Genomic DNA, 21,619 nt, shown 5'->3' on the forward strand with positions numbered 1-21,619 from the left:
CGCAGGCTTGTTTATAACACCAACCGTTCTTGATATTTTCGGCCGGTTTGTCCCATATACACTGCGTCACACTCGCATCTTAACTTATACACTCCACTTTTTTCACTTTTTGGAATTTTGTCTTTTGTGTGAGAAAGTACGTTCCCGAGGTTCGCTTTTTTTAATAGGCTAATTTAAACTTATCTTTCGGCGGTTTTTTTGCAGATTCTTATGGTAATAAAAAGAGACGTTTCAGGCGTGATATGGTGGAATATCATGATTAATTAAAAATAGCAATTTTCCACAAAAATCTTGTGGAAATTTTTTGATTTTTGTGGAAAATTGCTATTTTTAATTAATCTTATGGTAATGTGACGCAGATATAGGATTCTACGCGATTTGGCAGCAGAGTCTTGCGGCGGTTTGGTTTTATAAATGACACTTACTGCCAGTTGATTGAGTTTTTTAAAATACAATTTATCAATGAGCTGTGCATTGTATCAATTGTTTCTAGCTATTGTTTTTATTGCAGGTATTTCTTTGTCGAATTGGTTTTTGGCATAGGAAAATTCACCAACCTGTGAATCATGGAGTGAAGAGCGAATCAATTATGTGAAAAACAATGCCTTGAGTGAAAGTGAATCACTTGGTCATTACAAGAATTTTTCCGAAAGATGGAGAACTCTAGGTGGTTGTTAATTTTATAAATATTTAAATCAAGGAAGTTGAGGGAATTTTTATCTTCTATTTCGCAAGTGAATACCAAATTGTGATTCAATGAATTTAGATAGGATAGAAACATTTCAAGTTGCCGTTTGGAACCTACACACACGAAAAACACATCGTCTACATATCGATGCCAACACAATACATTTTTGGTCTGTCCATTACCAGAGGAGAGCAATTTTTTTCAAAATGGTCCATGTAAATATACCCATTAGCTGGGACAAAGGGGAGCCATGGTTAGCCCATTGGGTTTTTCAAAATATTTACCGTTAAAACTGAAATGATTTTGTGAAATACCTGTCTTCAAGAGTTCATACTGTTCAAAGGTGATCAGAGCAGGTACAGACTTCTGCAACGGGAGGGTTTCTGCAATGTCCAGCGCTTCCTTGGGTGGGACACTAGGGAAAAGGTAACACACATCGAACGACACTAAGATGCACTTGTTTTCTACCCTTCCCTCAAATTATCATTACCCAATTCCCTCCCCCACACACCCTCCGACCCTCTCACCCGCCCTTACCGGAGTGTAATATATATAGATGTCTGTCAGAGTTGTCACCTGAAGATGACGTTGAACGTCGAAACCCGGGTCGTTTCGTATTACAAATTTTTCAGTGGCATCACAAAGATACTATTTTTTATTTCCAATAACATATCACAATTTGAACCTTGTCTTGCACCTGAAGATGGTTCGGTGAACTGAAACTTGTTGTAAGTTACAAATAAATCGGTAAAAAAGTGCTAATTTGTTTTTCCAATAAATTGAGTTATACCAATAAATCTTTTTTGCTTGATTTTACCTCTAAATGACCGCTCATATATACTAATTGCATAGTACACTGAAAGCCATCGTAAGGGTGTGCGGAAGGGGGTGATTACACACAAGAGTACTTTTACCCAATATAATTTTCCCCCTAGCGCGGTTCGACAAAGATCCCCAATCGTTCGTGGGAAAAATGTAGCATACGGTTGAGCATCAACCAATTGTTGATTTCAAAATAATTACATTTACCCTTTACTCCAGTCTTAAATTCCCAAACCGGAAACAGCGAGATATTTCTCGAAACATGCATCAATCTTAAAATTATATACATAAATATAAATTGAACCAGAAACTAAACGTTCCTCGAATGAAGTTTGTGAAACCTACAGATGCGTAAGGCGCGGCGATGGTGAAATATAAGGGATTTAATAGGTAAGCATTGCAGATAATTAAGTGGGCAACACAATTAAATCCTAAAATTTATGTCGGATTATGTCCACAAGCAACATCAATCGACGCCTTGTTTCATGCTTTGCAATTCCTATGGCGACAGAGGCGCATGACGGAAATTCTAGACAGACCTTGCACCGCCCACGTGCACTTACGCCTCAGGCTAATCCGGGAGAGATACGGGTGATTAGTGTTTTCGCAACGGAGCTCGTGATTGAACTATCCGTTGTGTCGGGAGTGCTTCTCCTCTGATTTTGGTACTCCACCTTGTCGCGTCCTTTGGAAAGCGAAGAGATCGGCAATCGGAGCTCACGGTGATTCCACGAGGTCAATGTAATTGTGTCGGAGAGGGCAGCTGCAATCTCCCCATCCAGCCATTTGTCCACGAATTCGATTCACCGACAGTGACGATGTCGTCCACAAACAGACGCCGTGATAAAGAAGCTGAAGTAAGCGATAACCAGGGAGGGATTACGGCCATGTTTGCTTTTTAAAATGATCCATGGCTCTATGCGGCGGTTAAAAGGGTCGATCTATCCCAGGTCGACATTGGACGTCGCACATTTCGTAGGATTTACAGGAGACTGTAAATGTAGACGCTCGTTTGGGGATCAACTGTAATTTGGACCAGGGTGAACACCCATCCTGTTCATAACTAGAATGCCTGAACATAATAATAACAATACAACATTGATCATGAATTATCGGTCTGAATTGCGAATTCATTCATAAAGGTCAGCATTATTTACGTTTTCGTCCAATCGAGCTAGTAACAGGTTATCACATGCACTTTCTTAAAATTTAAACTGAAAATAGGGAACTATCGATAAATAAATTCACGCTGTGCTAAAAAGTATCTTAAAAAGTTTATTTTCGTGAATGGTTTTATTCCGTGCAGTTTGTTTTGAATGGTCTCTACATAACTAACGATTTAGAAAACTTTGGAATCGAAATAAGGTCATATGAAGGAGATAACTTCAGGCGTCACTTTGTGGAAACGATACATATTGCAAAAGAAACACTTGGTTTTTCCACATAAAATTTTATGTGGAAAAACCAAGTGTTTCTTTTGCAAAAGGTCATATGAAGATGGTATTGGGAAAGGGCGACGAAAAAGACAAGGCCTGTTATTATTCGTTGCTAGGTTTCAGGTGGAATACGTGACAGCTAGTAATTGAGATCCTTAAGAGTTTAGATTCATTTAAGAATTAAATCGAATGCAGTTTACGGTAGCGATTAGGTAAAAGTCGTTACGTCTAATGGATGAGTGTGACCAATATGTGAAAGGATTTAGGGGAGCACCCACTATCAAATTGAAGATAATATTGGAGGCTAAATCTTCAAAATAAATTTGGGCCATGTTTTGAAAGGTTTGAAATTGTTACGCGTAAAACTACTTATTATTTAGGACAGTTCATTCAAGATCAAGAAGACATTTCCAATATCCATATTTAAGATGTCATTATTCCAGGGAACAAAAAAAATTACAACCCATACTGATTTATTTATTTTTTATACCTTTATTTATGTACCCTGCAAGCCACCACTATGGTGTGTGGCAGTGGGCGAATACACACCAGACTAATTTCGACGCGAATGTGACCCCGACGTAGGGTAGCAGTGACGTTATTCTGATCCCTTATCGTTCGTGGAAAAATGACATCTAACATCTATCTGTTATACACTTAATCCCTCTAATTTTTTTCTCATCATCTCTCATACCGTAGTACAATAGGGATAATAATAAATTTTCAACGTCACTGCAAAAGAGGTATCCTTCCAATTTATGCAAGAGGTTCTATCTGTAATTTAACCTTCGCTCCGTGAGTGACTCCCAGCCTAGCTGCTCTAATGTTTTGGATACGTTACTAAGTTTATCAAAACAACATTCACCAATCTAGAGCTATAGATTTGTAAATATCATAACAATGTTCAAAAATCTAGTCCTTTACTCTGCGCGCGATCCAATTCGGCAATTAATCCAACTTCGTGGGGGTCCCGTATACTTCCAGCGTACTGTATTCTAAAAAAATGCCTAATAAAAGGACAAATACCATAATTAGGCAGTATAATCTATGAAAGATTTTCTTTTTTTACGGATTTATGCCAAAAAATTAGGTGTTATGGAAGGATAATGAGATTTTGCAATTTTTCATATGTAACTGACCCTGGCCTTTTCTTTCTTGCCATACCAAATGTAGTTTTGAGGTAACTGGTTAGTATTTCCAGGATCAGCGTACATAATTCACCGCAAGCCGACAAAAGGACTTGCACTGGTGGCGGTTGGTTCAGCAACCCAAGTCACCAGTTTTGGTTTGATAGAAATTGATATACGTGCTAATGAAAATTGTCTTTGCTCCATCAGTTTTTCACTCTCAATTTTAAATTTATTTTTAAGAAATTATTTGCGCTGGCTTGTGGCCGCGTACTCACCTCTTCCCATACTGGACAGGCGTGGAGAGAATGCACTCCAGCCACATGCAGAAATGGGAGACTATGTAAAGTTACAAATTTATCCCCACCTCCATTGTTAGACCCACCTCCAAGTACCCGAAGACCAATTCTGTTATTTTGGGATGTGATGGAAATGATTGGGGATTAGACCAGGACAATGTTGCGGAATGAGTTATAAAATGTGGAGTCAACATCTAGTGTTACCTCCATTCGAATTTAAATGTGGGATTATGGGACAAAGTAAAAATTCCCCATTTCTCCTCCAAATATCGAAATGCAATTTCATCTAAATTTTTCCGAGACCTAAATACTAAGATTCCAGTGTGCAGACCAATCGGGATCTTCAAAACAAATTTTAATCATGTTTTTGAAAAAGGTATGAAATTTTTAAAAGTACTATATTATTTAGGGCAATTGAATCAATATCAGGAAGACATATTTCCAAACGGATACTTTTAAGACGGTATTATTCCAGGGAATGATATAAAACCACTGCGAGCCATTCTAATAAAAGGACAAATACCATGTGACGCGTTGTTAATTTTCGTTGCAATATTTCGGATTTTATTCTGCCATGAGGGATCACCTGGAGTTTTCTCGCCAATCAAAAATATCTGTTTACCAAAAAATTTTTGTAATATTTTGGGGAGTGACAGAACGAATTGGGAACTATTTCTGCATGAAGTTTTCAAATTAATTAGAAAAATAGGGGGCCCAGATTCACGGAGCAAGTTAATTTTCTTCTCATAGTCCAATTTATGGCCAAGGCTATTGATAAGTCTAATAAAAGAACGAATTATAATGCTATTTAATAATTAAAGAAAGGTTCTGTTATCACACTGGGAGACACGTTACAGACTATTTCATTGCTGATTGCACCGGCTTCAATTAACCTGAGTTGGAAGAGTGGGAAAAATTTTGAATTCTGATGCCAGAAAATAATAATGGTAAATACTCTGACTTAATCCAAATTCTAAGTCGAGGCTCTTAGTTCAGTCCCTCTGAGTCAATTCAGTACTTTAAAATGCGCATTGGAAATGGGAGTGTAGGTCGTCATTTACGGGGAAAAACAGCAATTCATACAAATATCATTCTAACACCAATGAGAATTCGAAAACCATAGATGCTCAATTGTGTCCATGATCAAAGATAAATTTTTGTAAGTTGATTACAGTGTAAGGCGGCCAATTTTGTACGCCAATTAATTATATACGTCATTTATGTCCATTTTTCTTTCAATATGTCAATTAATTATGTATTCCATTAATGAGGAGGTGTTCTTTTATGCTTCCGCTGGTGTGAAAATTCTAATTTTAAAAGTCCTACATTGTAAATAAGTTGTTTCGCAATCTATTTGGATGAAAGTTTCACAGTGGGTTTGTTCTGAAAATGGAGGTTTTTCAGGATTCACATATTCACAAGATAAAACATTTCTAGAGGGCATCCTACGGCGAGATCCTCGCAACAGTGCCGCCATTTAAGACAAACGGCGCCGCCTCCGTGAGATTTCGGGAGCTTCCCATTCGGTTTCGACGGAGTCTCTGCGGAAAAAACCTTAATTATGCGATAAAAGGAACAAGAGTTCAAAAACAAGGGAAGATGAAAGAGGACTCGTGGACCAGGATGAGGTCCATTCCCGGGATTAGTAGAGTGTTAATAAATGTGAAGTGAATTCAAATACAGCTGTGGTACAGAAATGTTGGAGGGAATGACGACCTTCGACCGAAACCCTCACCTTCCTCCCCCACTGCAACTTTCATGCCTCACCTCTCTTTCTCACTCATCCCTTCACTTCCGAACCAACCTCCCTGACAACCCTCTCCACTCAAGTATTCAAAGTTTAAAATGTGTTTTTTTGAAAATTTTACCTATTGAAGCCCCGTCGACCCTAAGACCTGCACAAAAAATATTCATTGTTTCAAAACGAAACGGATACTGGGTGATTACTGGGTGATTTCACCGGGTCGACGTCGCAGGGTGTGTAACATTTTGCAATTGACTGGACTCGGTCATTACGGGCCGGCACGAGTGACGCAGGACTTTGTGATGACTGACCGAACACAAGAACGGAAGGATAAGAGGGAAAGAGAGGGAGAGAGGAGAGTTGGAGGTCGTCGGAGACTGCGAGGCCTATAAATAAGGGGCAAAGACAAATCAAACCTCTCGGCTGCGACACGCACACACACACACTCACATGTTCAAACAAGCACGTACGCCAGCTACACTCCTCTTATGCTAGCACCTCTCACCCCCCTACTAAGGGAACTCCCCTCTGACCCCCTCCCCGCCACTCAGCCACCCTCCTCCTTTTATAGGGCCTCGCAGTCGAATGGGGTAGACCGGCTCGGTTGGTGTCCCCCCCTTCCCCCCCCCCCGAAAACTTGGCTGCGAAGAGAGCTCCCGCCTGACAATGGGGAGGGGTTATTGGGAGAGAGAGAGTATTTGAGGTAAATCCTCGCAGCCTTTTGGGAACATCTCCAGTGGCATTGGAGAGGAGAATGGAGTTTTTTTTTAGATGTTGAGAGAGGGCCGTGTGCGTATGGAGTTGGGTGGGGTTGGGAATTGGAAAGGGGACACATGGAGGAAAGGGAAGTGAAAGGGTTGCTGAGGGGGAGTAGGTCGGGAGAGGGTTTTTAGGGGGTGGGTATTCGTCGTCTCCTTTTCATGAGAGGCGTCGCCGCACCCCCCTTTCCCGGCCCGACCCCCCACGGGAATTCCGACGTGGAATTCCCCCGTCGCCACCTCTTCTAGTCCCCTTTTTTATATCACCTCCCCTTTTACATCCCGTCCTCTCTCTCCCATCCACCCCGGCCCTGGGACCCACCACCCCTTTCTTCATTATCGCCCTCGGAGAATTCTTTCTTCGCACACTCGCTCCTCCACTCTAAAAATTCGAAAGGGCTCGCTGGAATGACGAGATAAATGCGTGGGTATAAATGTATCCGTGCGCAGGCGCTAAGGCATGTGCAAACGGGGTCTGTCAATCCCGATACAGAGGCCACGCACTCCGGTTGAGTGGATGGTGGTATGGGCGAGGACCCATTCAACCCGATGGGAACTCCGCGGGAGCACGGCGTTATTTGCGCGCGCGCGCGCGCCTCACTTAGTATCTTAGGCGGCGATCGCATTGCTCTGTTTGAGAATTGAAGGTTGCGGAAAAGGTGAAGTGGGTATCTGCTCAATCACACGATTCACCGTTTTGAGCCGCGTACTTGCGATTCGTGCAGCGACTTGTTTTCAGTCCACGTAGTGTTGCCTGTCCAATGGCCAGTCCCCATAGTGTCTCTAATCTCCAGGAAGAACCGTGCAGAAATGCGACAAATTTTCTATCTCGCGTGATCAATGTTATTTGGCACTCTTTGTATATTTATTTATTATGTGACCGCAATGATCTAACTGAATTTTACAAATCAATAACCATAATAATATCTTTCCTAACTGATGTATTTAGAGTTTCTCATTTTAAATACCTTGGATTCGTTTTTGACGGCAAATTGATCTTCCGAACACACGTGATCTACATTGTTGCCACTGTAAAAACAATATCTCAAAACCTCCAAAGATATTGTAAAATTCATTAACCTATAAATAATAAAGTTCTAAATATCTTCTATCACTCAGTGGCATTACCAATTCAATCTTATGGATGCGAAATTTGGGGGGGAAACTAACTTTGAACAGAATAGACCGTAAATTCAACGAGACCGAAAGATGCTTTTTGCTCGGGATAGCATTAGGGTATAGAACTGTTAGCAATCATGCCCTTACTGACAGATCCCAGATCTCAGTTAAGTTAATGCGTTTGATTGACGGTAAAAGAGAAGAAACATGATGGTAGATAAACTAAGCAAAGAAATAAAAATAAAACTAGAAAAGAACTTAATAAGAAGCGTAGCGCTGCATGGATATAAATTTTGATCTTTCAGGCGAGAGGATGGGTATATGTAGATTCGGGACCTTTCAGATATGAGTACGGATGATATGGGAGAAAATAAGATGGACAAACCGGACAAAAACACTGCGGCTTTCAATACGGCGGCCGAATAGTAATGCCAAAGTTGCTGATGGCAATTAAAAAAGACGGGTAAAATATATGGAGGAAATATCATAAGGTAGCGAGATTTTGGCGGTTAGAGTTGAAAAAAGGGCAAACCTCCACAAAGCTATACCATCACTATAGGAACAGCTAATAGAAAAAGGGAAAGGGAGCTATGATAGCCGAATGAGAAGATAGACACGAGAAAATAAATGTGTTGTATTTGTATGTATGGCAACCGTCATCTGATGGTGCGGGTGGAGTGAGTGTTCATTCCGTGACGATGCCGACTGAGGCTGGGGTCCTTTGGACAATTTACTAATGTCAGAGCCACCTACCCTGTCATTACGCATCATATGATGATGCAAGTGGATGAGTAGTTGCCCAAGACAGTGGTGACCGTAGTTGGTGACCGATCTGGGCCCTTGACCCATGCCTGAGTCACCTACTATTTTATCGTGCATCTTGATGGATTAGGGATGACTGAAGCTATAAGGTTGCCGGAGAGATAGTCGTGGACTCGCAACCGGGCGACACAATTGGGCTGGGCCCCTCTGGCGGAAGCACAATTTGGGTGGTTTAGGTTAGTAGCATGACGTTGTTCTTGTCTGGATTAAAGTCTAGGGTAAAAAACAGAGCACTGTTGGACTGGCCTTCTTCTAAATTTCCGATATTTTTCCAAAACCCATCTAAATCAAGTTACCCCAGTTACCCACGAGACAAAAGCTCGGCTCGCTGGGTAATCTCAAATAGTCGCCCATATCACACGCGAAGACACAGGGATACGACAAATGGAATACCCTGCCTAGAGAATTTGGTGGATAATTTTAGGCAGAGTTTGTGCCGTTCGTACGACTGCCAAAATGAATGGTGGTTACGCAAACGGTATTGGGCAACTAGCATAAGTGCATATTTAAAGGTAGGTACGTGTTATAAATGGTGGGCGTTCACTGCTTGGAATGAGCCACAGAAAGAATAGGCCACTCTATTGAATAAAAACATGCTGTGTATCTTTCAGTACGTCCATTATTAATGTCAATAACGCAATGACGTTGTTATGTCCATATAATTTGGCCAGAATACTCATTTTAAAACGGTAAATCACCATGCAGAAAAAATCAAGATCAATTTCCTTCTCATATCAAACATTGATCACAGGATATTACTGAAGTGCACTGAACTTACAATACGCGATAAAATCTTTCAAAGCATTTTAAAATCAAGATAAAGGTGCCAGTTTCGTAATATCTAATCTAGCAATGTCACACCGTAAGGTAGTGTCCAAGAAATGAACGAGAATGGAAAAGTGGATACGCTCGGCCCACTCTTACCCTTAAGGAATGGCTTTGGTATAACAGTTACATACGCAGTCTGCCCAATAAATACGCGAACTGATGCAATCTGGCGGCCATGACACAGGCCATATCCCCATACCACCAGCGGCGCTAATTGACAGAGACCCCCGAACTACCTGTGCTTGGCGGATCGTCGAGCTGTACGTATGGTGCCAGTTATTTTAGTTTCCGTTGTCCTTGTTTTTACTCTTCGTCGAACATGGAAATTGACGCAATTATGGAGCAACGAATCAACATCAAGTTTTTTGTGAAGTGCGGTAAAAGTTATCAAGAAATTACTGAAATGTTGACGGCTGTTTGCGGTGATAATGCTCTAAAGAAAACATCCATTTTCAAGTGGATTAAACTTTACAAAGACGGCCGACAAGACGCCACGGATGATGTCAGACCTTCAACCACCTGTGTTGACGACAACATTGATCGTGTGCGGTCCCATGCCCTTACCGATCGTCCAAAAACTGTCTGAATAATAGATGATGGACTAAATGTAGGAAAATCAACAGTACACACTATTTTAACCAACCAAAATTCAATCACCATCCTTGGTCATCCTCCTAATTCACAATATCTCACCCCCTGCGACTTTTTCCTATTCCCAAAATAAAAAAAATGTGACGAAGGGACATCACTGGGAAGTTGTGGACTCAGTAAGGCAAGAAACGACGAGATAACTAAAACGTCTAACTCCAAGGAGGACCTCCAAGGGTGCTTTGAACAGTGGAAAAGAAGATGGAATAATTGCATAGGAAGGGGACAAAATCGATGCAGACTAAATTTTGCAAAATAAAGTTTCCATGGCCTCAGTTCGCGTATCTATTGGACAGACCTCGTATTACTGTCATTCATTTAATGATGAAAGACTAATTGACTTTTCATCCAGACTATTTGAATAGCGTAAATTATGCACAATGAAAAACTGAAAAAAAATACCTTGGGCCAAAGGGTTAATATTCGTGTCATGTTTCACACATTGCAAAAGTAAAATTGAGTATTGATTGAAATTCAGTTCAATGAAATTGATTTCATCAGATATCCATTTCTGTAAGGTACACGGGTTTCATAAAAAAAGTTCATCGTGGAGAAATGCTGGCAGCTGACTATTTTATCTATAATAAAACACTGAAAGGGTTGAACGAGAGGTGTTTCGTTAGCCTGAGTAAATGAAACGTGTGCAGGTGTTTTCCAAAACAACTACAGAAATTAGCTCGAAACGTGCGGTGGAAAAGCAATTGGAATGAACTTCTGGAATCCATTTTTTGGCCAATTCGCTCTTTTTCTCTCTCTCTCTCTTTTGAGGAGCGGGAGCAGCGGCGTAGGCCTTTCTTCCCCGTCCGACCGAAAGGCCCCTTATCGCCATCATTATCTTAGCGCCCCTCTTATTCTTCAACGCCAGCCGTTCGTGCAGCTCGTCCCGGGATTCATTCTCCACGAGGAGTGGAAGAGAGGAAGATACGAAGGGGTGGGTGTTTGAGGACGACCCCATGCCTCTTCCGGGCCCTTTTGCCATCTCTTCATCACTTTGATGTATGCTCGTGTACAAGCACAAACACTGAACACACAGAGCCACCACACACCACCATGCATCTCGTGTGTGTGTGTGTGTACGCATAATGGAACAAGGAACAAATATTAAGTACAGAAATTATGAATGTTTTTGCATCTTATTTACCGAAAAAATAGTTTTTTTCCCGAAATAATAATTCTCTTTTTATTTAAAATGCATCCTTTAAATCCAGTGGAAAAAGATTTTGCATCATGATTCCTTATAAATATAGAATTAAAAGCTATTAGATAATTACATTCGCATTCAAATTTAGAATTTGCAGGAATGTATTTTTTTAAATTGTCCTCAAACTATCTCTTTTTTATTCTTCTAATGCCATTTGAAAACAATATTAAGAAGAAAGAGCAGTTATTTAATATGATCAATATTTACTATTCACATTGATATTTTAAAATATTTTTCCTGTTAAAATTTCTTTGTGAATTCCATAAAAATATGTTCTTAATTCAGAAAATTGTTTGGTTTAAAGGAATATCCATACTTATGAACATTATTGACATAATTATTCAAAATGTTTCATTCCACCAAGGTTCCCAACTCTTACTAAAGATGTAATACTCTTCACCCAGCAGCAGTAATTTTGCTTTCTATACACCCGCTGGTAACCCGACGGCAGCTGTCCGCAGCTAGATTGAATTATTTTACAGAGAGAGGCAAACGTTATGTAATTAGTATTAATATTGAAAATAGTGGTTTTAATTTATAATTTTCTTTCATTTCAACTGGTAATTCTTGATAAATCGTTTGGATGTCAAAAAATCACAAATTTTGGTCTTTCTATTTAACTATGATGTGAATTACATATAAGACTAGGCACACAGGGGTATTGGCATATAATAGGAAGTAACGTCGTAATGGTATTTTGATGCCAAACGTGTAGTTGAATACCCATAGCTACACAAGAAAAACAGTATTGATATCCACCCAAAAAAGGGAAATTTAGTTATATTATTTATATTAAAACTATAGTATCAAAATTTCTATTTCGCGCGCAATATAGGTAGCAATTAGGGGTGTAAACAAAACGATGAGAAGAGGGGCACAACGGAAATGATGACTTAGAAGATGATCAGATTGAATTTAGAATTATGTAGAAGACCCGTGACGTCATAATAGCAGCAACGAATAATTAATATAATGAAAGATAAAATACAAAATAGAATATAATATACGAGGATATAAGGATAAACATATTTAAAGTGAATTTCTATACATCTCAGGGAGTTGACTAAGAAGAATTCAAAAATGGTTTGCGAATATTAGGAGTTGACTCAGTGATTTAATGTGACAAGACTGCAAAACTGGGCATGACCCACACTAGACAGGTATGGGTGGCGAACTGTGAGTCTGAATTTGAAGTGTTTTATAGACAGGATTTTTCACTGTCACCTTTTATTTTCAACGCATATAAACAGGAATATATAAAAGAGAAACGGAAAAAATCACCAGATAGGAATGAAAATAAGCGGTAAACTCGTCAAACCGGAATTGTAGATAATCAATCTCTATTTTTAAGTCACCCTAGGGGTGGAAATCATTCTTTGTGCATCAATGGAAAACTAAAGTAAAGACTTAAGCGCACAATAGAAATATTAGGACAGCATGAAAGGAGATTGAGGGAAATTGGAAGAGGAAGAATGAATAACTTACTAAGAAAGTGAGTTATAATAAGTTGTCTAAGTAGTAATGGAATTGTAAGAATAATTGCGGTGCAAAAATAAACTTTTGCATAGAAGCGGTAGTTGTTTATGAATGCCTTAAGGTTTTCAAACTAGCAAATACTACTGCAATTTAAAATGCAGGAGGTAGTGTCGTATGCCTCGGAAATATGTTCTTTAATACAAGGGGATACGCGAGAAATTATATCTCATTATACATCTGAGAAATATATCTCTTATATCTCATAATAGAGAAAACAGGGAAGAGCTTCTAGGCAAGGAATGGGAGGAGAGAAGGTTATTGGGAGAAATTGGAGGCAGGCAGGACAGGAAGGTAGGGCAGAAGGGAAGTGCATGCTGAGGATACCGAGAGGCAACGAAATGTTCAAGACGGAGGCCAGCGGAGAATGTTGAGAGAACACTGGACTCTTAGACGGAGGAAAAAGAAAAATATTTAAGAAAAAACTAAGAAAGATCGAATGCATCTATCCCTGAATAATACTATACTATTGCAGTATGGAGTCACTTCATTTAAGATATTCCACACATTTAAAGGCAGGTTTCATGGCAGTTCCTAACGAATCTTTACTTTTACTCGTATGCTAAGAAGTCAGAACTTCGTCTTTCTTTGCCTCCATTATTTCTTTCAACATTTTTTTCGAAACTTCTGCCCGCCTTCATTATGCCCAAAAAGCCTACTCCTTTCCGTTCCCTACCTCGCTCGTCCAACCCAAAGCCGTCAGCATACCACTACCTTAAAATATTTCTTCCATCCACTTTCTCTGCCTTTTCCGGATTTCCCCCAGCAACATCCTCTCTTCGCCCACCCTATTTAAAGCCTCAGCGTTTGTCTTCCTCTCCGTCCAACTTATTTTCTCCATTCCCACTCACACCCACACCTCAAGGGCCTCCATTATACGCTCATCCTCTTGTCTCAAAAACCGAGTCTAACATCTTTAAAGCATTATCCATGCTCGCCATTTTAATAATATATTATTCACGTCAATACTCCGTGCACCTTTCATCAAGCTCTTCTTCTCTGGCAAATGCCTTTTTCACTAACGCATTATTTCTCCTAGTGTCCCTTTGACTCTTTGCCAATTGAACTACTCCACCATCTTAATTTTATGCCCTCCTACTTTAATATTTTACTTAACTTTCTTAGTTCTCGAAAATTTCATTGGCTACTTATGTTTTACTGTGGTTAGTACTCATCTCATTCATTTTGCATTGTTCCTGTAAAGTATTCACTTATCTCTGGAATCCATTGATAATCTGACTCTTTTTTCTTGATCTTCTGCAACCTTACCAATTTTTTCCAGCCCACCGCTTACTTTTATTTATCCGAAGAAATTCCCGTATTACCTTTAGAATTTCCTCAGCATGTGTATTGAAAAGTTATGATGATTACGGGCGACTCTCTGTCTCTCTCACTCCTGGCCAATCACGGGCTATCCCGAATATCCCTCTCATACCCTTAAATTGGAGTTAACTAGAGCTCTAAAAATCATTGGATACGGATCAAATTTTTATACATTGTATTTATTAACTGTTAGTCTATAGTGGAACAAACACATAAAAATAATAGTTCCCTAAATTTCTATATTTTCTTATTGAATGCTGAATAAGACACTTCCGTTGGTAGTTAAACTACTTGAATAAAGAGCATTGTAATATTTTGAAATTATTTTACTGCAGGCCCTCGCAAAATCCGCAGCCCACTGCATTGACAAAGGACTCTCTCCCGAGGATTTCACCCGGGCTTTACGAATGAAAGGAGTAAGTTGGGGTGACTGGGGTGATTGTGAAGGGTTATAGGGCGCCTCAGAGCCAAGTACCGACCGATCAAATCCCTCTCCCACCCACTCGTCGCCTCCTCCCAGAATATCCCGCCACAGTCTCATAGGGAGCGGTTTCATCACGTTGGAGAGAATATAAGATTGCAAGGATTGAGAGATAGAGATATAGAGAGAGAATAGGGTCCCTTTTGTGCGAATGTATGTACAAACACATCATCCTCACTCACATTCCCCCCCTCCCCACCTTTCCATCCCTCCCACAGTGTCGCCCAACTCTTCCCGCCCAATTCTCACCCCCCCTTAAGGTTCCCAGATCCCTCCCATTCCTTGGCGCGGACGTCTCCCGAGATCCTCTCCTCCACCGCTCCCTCGCTTTTCTTTAAGAAATCTCCGCCGATTGGGTTTCCACGTTTATCGCACTGGAAAATTGGATTCTATTGTTGGGCGGATCCCGCTTCCTCTCTTCCTCTCTGATGTGATGCTTCTGCTGTTGGCTGCGCCGGCCGCGGTCTTTGCTGGGGATGTGGGGAGCGAGGGGGGCGGGGCGGGCGGGGAATAGAGAAGGCGGTTTGGGAAGGCGAGGCGAGAGATCCGAGATGATATGAGGGAAAGACCGAAGGAGGAGGGACCGGTTGGATGGCTGAAGGGGGAGGGTGATCTCGAGCAAGTGAAGATCAGGGATATTCGGGGTGGGGGAGGGGAGGGAGTGGGGGATCAGGGATACTTGGTATGTGCCAGGGAGAAGGCGAGAGAGCGCGACCGCTGAGAACACCAAGTGGGGCAGGCATTAAAAAAGTGAATTAATGAAAGACCGCAGGAGGCGCTCTTATCACAATCTCATCTTTCTGACGCATCGTCATCTTTGAGTAATGGTTTCGCAGTTTCCACGCGTGAAGCTTGCAACGAACTATGTCATCATTGCGTTGAAGTGTCAAAGGGTGGGAAGAGTTTCGAAGGGCAATAGAAAAAGTCACCAATGTGCCAGCAACAAGGCTGTCAATTTTAATGCAGTGGGTGAGATTCGGCTAAAATTGCTTTCCTTAACGTTTATTTTCTGTAAAATTTCTTGTCTTGATCTTCAAATAAAAGTAATTACATGGAAATAATATATTAACGAAAGGGCTTTAGTAACAAGAGGAATGATCTTTATTTGGCAGAAGAGAACAGTGGCTTGAATATTTTTGTCACTTGCGATACTTCTAAACAGTAGTATTTCAATCAAGTACTATTGCAAGTAAATGCATTCCATTCTCTAAATTTAAAACACACGTCCCATTATAATAGAAAAAATAGGACCCTCTAGCCACGAGATGGTTTAAAATTGTAGTAATAATATAGGAATATTTTATTTGATTACATAAAGTTCAAAGATTCATAAATAAAAATAGAGCATCTCACCAATTCCATCCGCTCAACCCAACTCCCATTTTACGCGATGCTACATCAGGACGTGCTGAAGTACCCGCGCTAAACATATTATTAATACGGTTGCCATAGCCTATTTTTTATCCACTCCCGAGTGGATAAAAAATAGGTTATCCGCTACCGAGGAAACTCCAGATTATCGAGGGGCATGCATTCTTTGAAGAAATACTAATGTTGGCTAATACCATATTTAACATATCCGGACCATATCTAATAGGTAGAAAACAATATTTTTGTCTCAAATGGTGGCATAATTTGTAAAGAAAACCATACTTGGTAATGAAGTCGTATTATTATGCTAAAAAACTAATTGATTCAGCTGTAACCGTTAACCGTTATATTCCCCAAAGTTATAACTTCAACACTTTTAGCTCTATAACACTATAGTGTTATTGTATTATGATTTTAAAAACGAGATTAATGGCCGCGACAAAATTTATTCCATTTCTCGTTAATTTGCTACCCTTCCAGCATTTATAGTTTTGACGTCTAAAACCTCCCCTGATGAATTTAATTCTTAAATTTTTCAACCATTTCAATAATATGCAATTCTCTCGCCACACCTTTAAAAAACATGACATTACAGCTTAAGTCCCAATATAAATGGAATATAACTCCATACAGAAACAAATAGTCTCAATTTTGTTCGGAATATTGATAATCAGTGAAAACTAAGAATCTCTATGTAGGCATTCATCGAGATTTGTCGTTAATATTTCATCGGTAGTCCACGTGAGGTTCAGTTATCAACCGTGACAACGTGAAGTCCGGATTGTATCGTCTAGAGACTCGATTATCCGTCCAAGAAGCACCAGCAGATTAAAATATCATTAACAGTTATTGAGTAAATTGCAACTAACGGTGGATAAATGCAAGTATCACACGTGCTAGAAAAAAACTTACCAATGACCGTGAGGTTGTATCGGAAGGAGCGGGTGGGAGTGTTCCGGTAGTCGACCCGGCACCGGTACACGCCCTCGTCAGCCCTCTGCACGTCGTCCACGACGAGCGACGCCGGGTCGGACACGGTCCGGAAGTAGGCCCGGGAGCCGAAAGCGTTGGGCGAGGACCAGTGCGTCGCCTGACTTAGGGCCTTGCCTCGGACGTCGAAGCTGCGAAAGAGAAAAAGGAATAAGGATTAACATCAATAATGTGACAATTCCCTATTCCTGGAATGTAGGTTCCAGGAAGGTAGGCCTGTCTGAATCCTTTACCTCGATCGTGCAGGGACCCATAGCTTTAGTAGATATGAATGTTTATCTACCACGAATATATGTGCGTCTAATGATTCTGACGATCGTTTCCGTGAATTGAATGGTTTTGCCTCTTCAATCACTGTATGCATTATATTACAGATAAGTTTAAAATATCAAAAACAAAATAAGATCCATATTTACTATGACGCTCCCGACGGACTACAACCTTAATGCGGTGGAAGGGCATTTGCGTCCTGATGGCCTAAAAGCTGCGCTGTCTAGCGCAATGAAATTTTCTCCTTGTAGGGTTACCCATGCTAGGTCGTAGGTCACTTGGTAGAAGTTTGACGAAAGGTTGACCGTGATAGATTTGTTGCTCAGTGAGACGGTTGTTCCCAGTCGTCTGACCACAGTGGCCATTGGAGGAGTCATTGAGTGATGGTGCCACGTTGAAAACACCGGCAATCACCTCAATTCTTATCTGAAGAATGTCATGATGGGCAATATAGAGGAAATGAGTCCTAGCAAATACGGGACTGGGCCCCATCAGCCATGTGTCCTGTCCGGCAGCGAGAGAGGCGCGATCGTCTTCTCACGAAATCCTTGAAAAGCGAAACATACAGCGACGACAAATGAGGCTGAATTAGTTAAAATAGGAACTTAGAACAGAATAATTAGAAAATATAATGAATAAAGAAAATAACATACTCATCATAACTTTGATACAGAGCATAACTTTATACGAAGCGAAAACTTGGTTTTTGAAGCAAGATGATAGGAGTGGATTGAAGGCTTTTTAAATGTGGATGTGGAGAAGGATGGAAAAGGTGAAATGGACAGAAAAGAAAACAAATGTCCAAGTTCTAATTAGGGTGGAGGAAGAGACAGGAATGGCTTTAAATGGATATTAATGGTTTTTATTTTATTTTATCAATAGTTTTTTATTTTCCACAGAAATTTTTTAAAATGGATGTCATTGAAAGTCCTCGAAATCGATAATTCATTGATGTATTTAAAACTTATATTCCAAGCGTTCTTAACTTAGTGTTGGTGTACCGAATGAATCAGAGATAATGGTCGAATGTATCATCATTAAATAAAGTATTATTAATGATATTTATGGTCATATAATGTTTGAGCGCTACATTGCCATAGTAATATAATATCTTTGCAATTCCAACTCAACCTCAAAGAAGGTAAAAGTTAGAAAAAAATATTAAAAGCAAAAGTTAATATTAGTTCCATTTATTGTGTGGGTCAGAAAAATATAACTTTAACCTATTTTTTGTGGTCCAGTAACCGTCAGTAGAAAACTATGCACGAATACTAAAAATTTAAATTGCAATTTCTCAGACCAAAGTTTGCGACAGTAATTGATTCAATAATAATATTTTAAAAATTCTGTGGATGGGAACGGTCGGTATGCATAATTGGTACCCTTCCCTCAAATATTTGTTGTCCCTGTTACGCAAGGATAGCTGGATTATTTCTCTCACTCAGAGAATAATATTTTTCGGATCCGCTGTCCCCCTCTCTCTCTCTCCTTTGTTGGCATTTAGTTGGCCATTTGCACAAACTCGAGCCATGCATTCCGAATGCCTTTTGTTATAAACAACCCGTCCAGTGACTCCCATCGAAGGGACGTCGATGGTGTTTTTAAGAATTCATGCGAGACGAAGCATCACTAATCACCGGCCAATGGAGCGGAGGATAAAAAAGAAGTAAAAAAAAACAGAAACTCGGCCGCATCAATAATGTGCGAGTGAGAGTAGCCGAGAGAGAGAGAGAGGGGGGGAGGTGGGGAGGGGGGGAAAGGTGAGGGGGATGCAGAAAGGGAAGGGGGGGCATATACAACTATAAAAAGAATGGGAGAGGGAAGGGAGCGAATCCATCAATAATTGCATTCGTCCTAGACAGAAAGGAATTGGCAGAAAGGCCCGGCGATCGAGGCCAATCTATTCATCAGCAGCCCGCCGACTAGCTCCGCTTATTGGTCACCGTATAATTGTTAGTTATTCATCGGATTGAGTTCGCTCCCGGAACAAGTGTTCGGCGGCCGCACTACACCAGAGAGGCGGGAGGCTGTACGGGGGGACGGAGGTTGGCTGCCTTTGACATTCCCCGGTGACTCCAGGCATGGTTAATTAGAGTCAATCGATTTGTGTAATTGAATCGTAGGCCACCACGTTTTCGGCGTGCTCGCGGGCCGCCTTCCGAGAGGGCCGTCCTGGAAAGTAGGTTGATGTCGTCGCCGGAAGGGCGAGATCTCCTCTACCGCCCTTTCGAATCCCTGCACCCCCCCCCGCCACCTCGGCATTGCCCGAATTACTCTGCAGCCCGTCCCGATGTGGTCCCTCTCACGCGTTTCGTTCGGGTGCGGAGGCGAACGCGACGGAAAGGTTTAGCGCCCGTGTTATCCCGTCGCCCGGCTCCGCAAATGAGAAGGCGCGAGTGGTTTTCGCTTCGACGCGAAGAGGCGGGGAAGGAAGGAATGGATAGTTGAGCTCTGAAGGGGGAAGGGGGAGATGTGATTGTACAACTTTCGAAAAAATCTTTCTCACCGATATTTGGGCACCGCTCTGCCACAGTCACACAGTCACTGCCAAAGATCTAACGTCGTCGGGGTCTAAATATCGGCTGACGGAGCTATTATTTCATTTATTTAATTTACCCGGGTCGACCCACTTTAGGATGCCTTCGTGAATCAGGCAAAAGATAAAGAGGGAAAATAGTAACTTGTATATATTCGGGATAAAATTGAAACGAACGAAATATTGAACACATATGAACGCTTTGACAATATTGATATGTGGATTACCGTTCATTTAATATTCTGGTATTTTCGTCATTTTTGGATTTTGTAGCGTTTAATTTAGGTTAAAGAGAGAATCTTATCTGTATCTTAAATTTTGCGTGGAATTTTTTTGTATATATGAGCGATAATGTGTTTTACGAGTTTGATTTTCGTTCAATTTGTATTTTTTAACACAAGGAAATAAAAAGCTCATATGATTCACAATGGATCAGGCATTTTATATTATTTTGTTCGATACTTATTTATTTTAGTTTTTGTTCCGATAAATTAAGTTTAATATTGGGGGATCAAGATTTTTTCAGGGGGTAAAAATGGGATGCAGAGAATGTTCTTGCTAGTGGAGCCGATTTGGTAAGGAAATCAGCAAAAATGGGACCAAAATAACGAACTATGGACTAATGACTGCACTATAAAAGCACGGAAGGCATTCTCCCAGAGGAAACTTTACTTACAGCTGACAATGAAATCCTCATGAAATTTATCAAAAGTTATCTGGGGTATTGCAATAGAGTTAAATGTTTATGTAAAAAAAATCAGCAATAATTCATGCAAATAAAATCCAATACAGGATCCTTAGATTAGTGCATCATGAATCTAATATGTATGCTATCTTTCATTAAGTGAATATAAATCAAGAAAAAATTAAAACAATTCTTACGAGCAAATACCAGTTTGTTTAAAAAAAAGCATGGACAATTGTGAAGTCTAGGACTTCGTTTCATAATTAGTAAAAGATTAAGAAAGGATGAATCAAGCTATATTGTCTTCATAGATCTGGAAAAGGCGTTTGGATGAGCTGATTGGGAAAAATAGGAGAAGTAGTATTAGTTATTAGGGAAAGCGAACGAAAGCAAAGGCCATTTGCACACTGGTTGATACGTGGGTAATTCGGTAAGGGTAAGATATTAAGGGTAATCGATGAAGAGTGGAGAGAATCCCGGGATTGGCACTAGCCTACTCTTAAAGATATGCGCCAAAGGGTCGTGAATTTCACATCCCATTTGATGTCGTACTCCACTTGAAGTGCTCTCTACATAGAAATTCAAGTAGGGATCGGGATGCCTCTCTGGAATCCTCCCACTTCCAGAATTTGAACCCAAGTCCTCGGAGTGGATAGCCACCTCACCATCCTGCACACCGAATGGCAGAAGTTATTAGTCATGTTGAAAGAGGAGGAGTAAGCACGAGGACATTGAAGTGGTGGAGAATCAGCATAGAGAATAGGTAGTGGCGGAGTGGTGTGGTGACGAAGCAAAATTAATGCAAGGAATGAGACCAGGCTGCTGTCTTTCGCAATGCAGAGGTAAAATGAGGGAAAATGAGGGAAAAATTGTGTGGAATGGGAATTTGCGTCCAGAGGGAGAGGAATGATATGCTTCGCATTGTGGAAGGCATCATG

At 40.6% G+C, this 21,619-nt stretch overlaps 1 protein-coding gene across 1 annotated transcript in view; it reads right to left on the reverse strand.

Moving 5' to 3' along the window:
* Positions 1–21,619, reverse strand: part of LOC139699010 (neural cell adhesion molecule 1-like) — a 353,608-nt gene that overhangs the window by 231,283 nt on the left and 100,706 nt on the right. The window contains exon 3 of the mRNA XM_071598006.1: positions 17,113–17,321. Within this exon, the coding sequence (XP_071454107.1) occupies positions 17,113–17,321 (209 nt within the window). The remainder of the gene's footprint in view (positions 1–17,112; positions 17,322–21,619) is intronic.

Source organism: Hetaerina americana, unplaced genomic scaffold, assembly GCF_022747635.1.
Source record: "Hetaerina americana unplaced genomic scaffold, ioHetAmer1.1.p SCAF_9, whole genome shotgun sequence".
NCBI classification, from domain to species: Eukaryota; Metazoa; Arthropoda; class Insecta; order Odonata; family Calopterygidae; genus Hetaerina; species Hetaerina americana.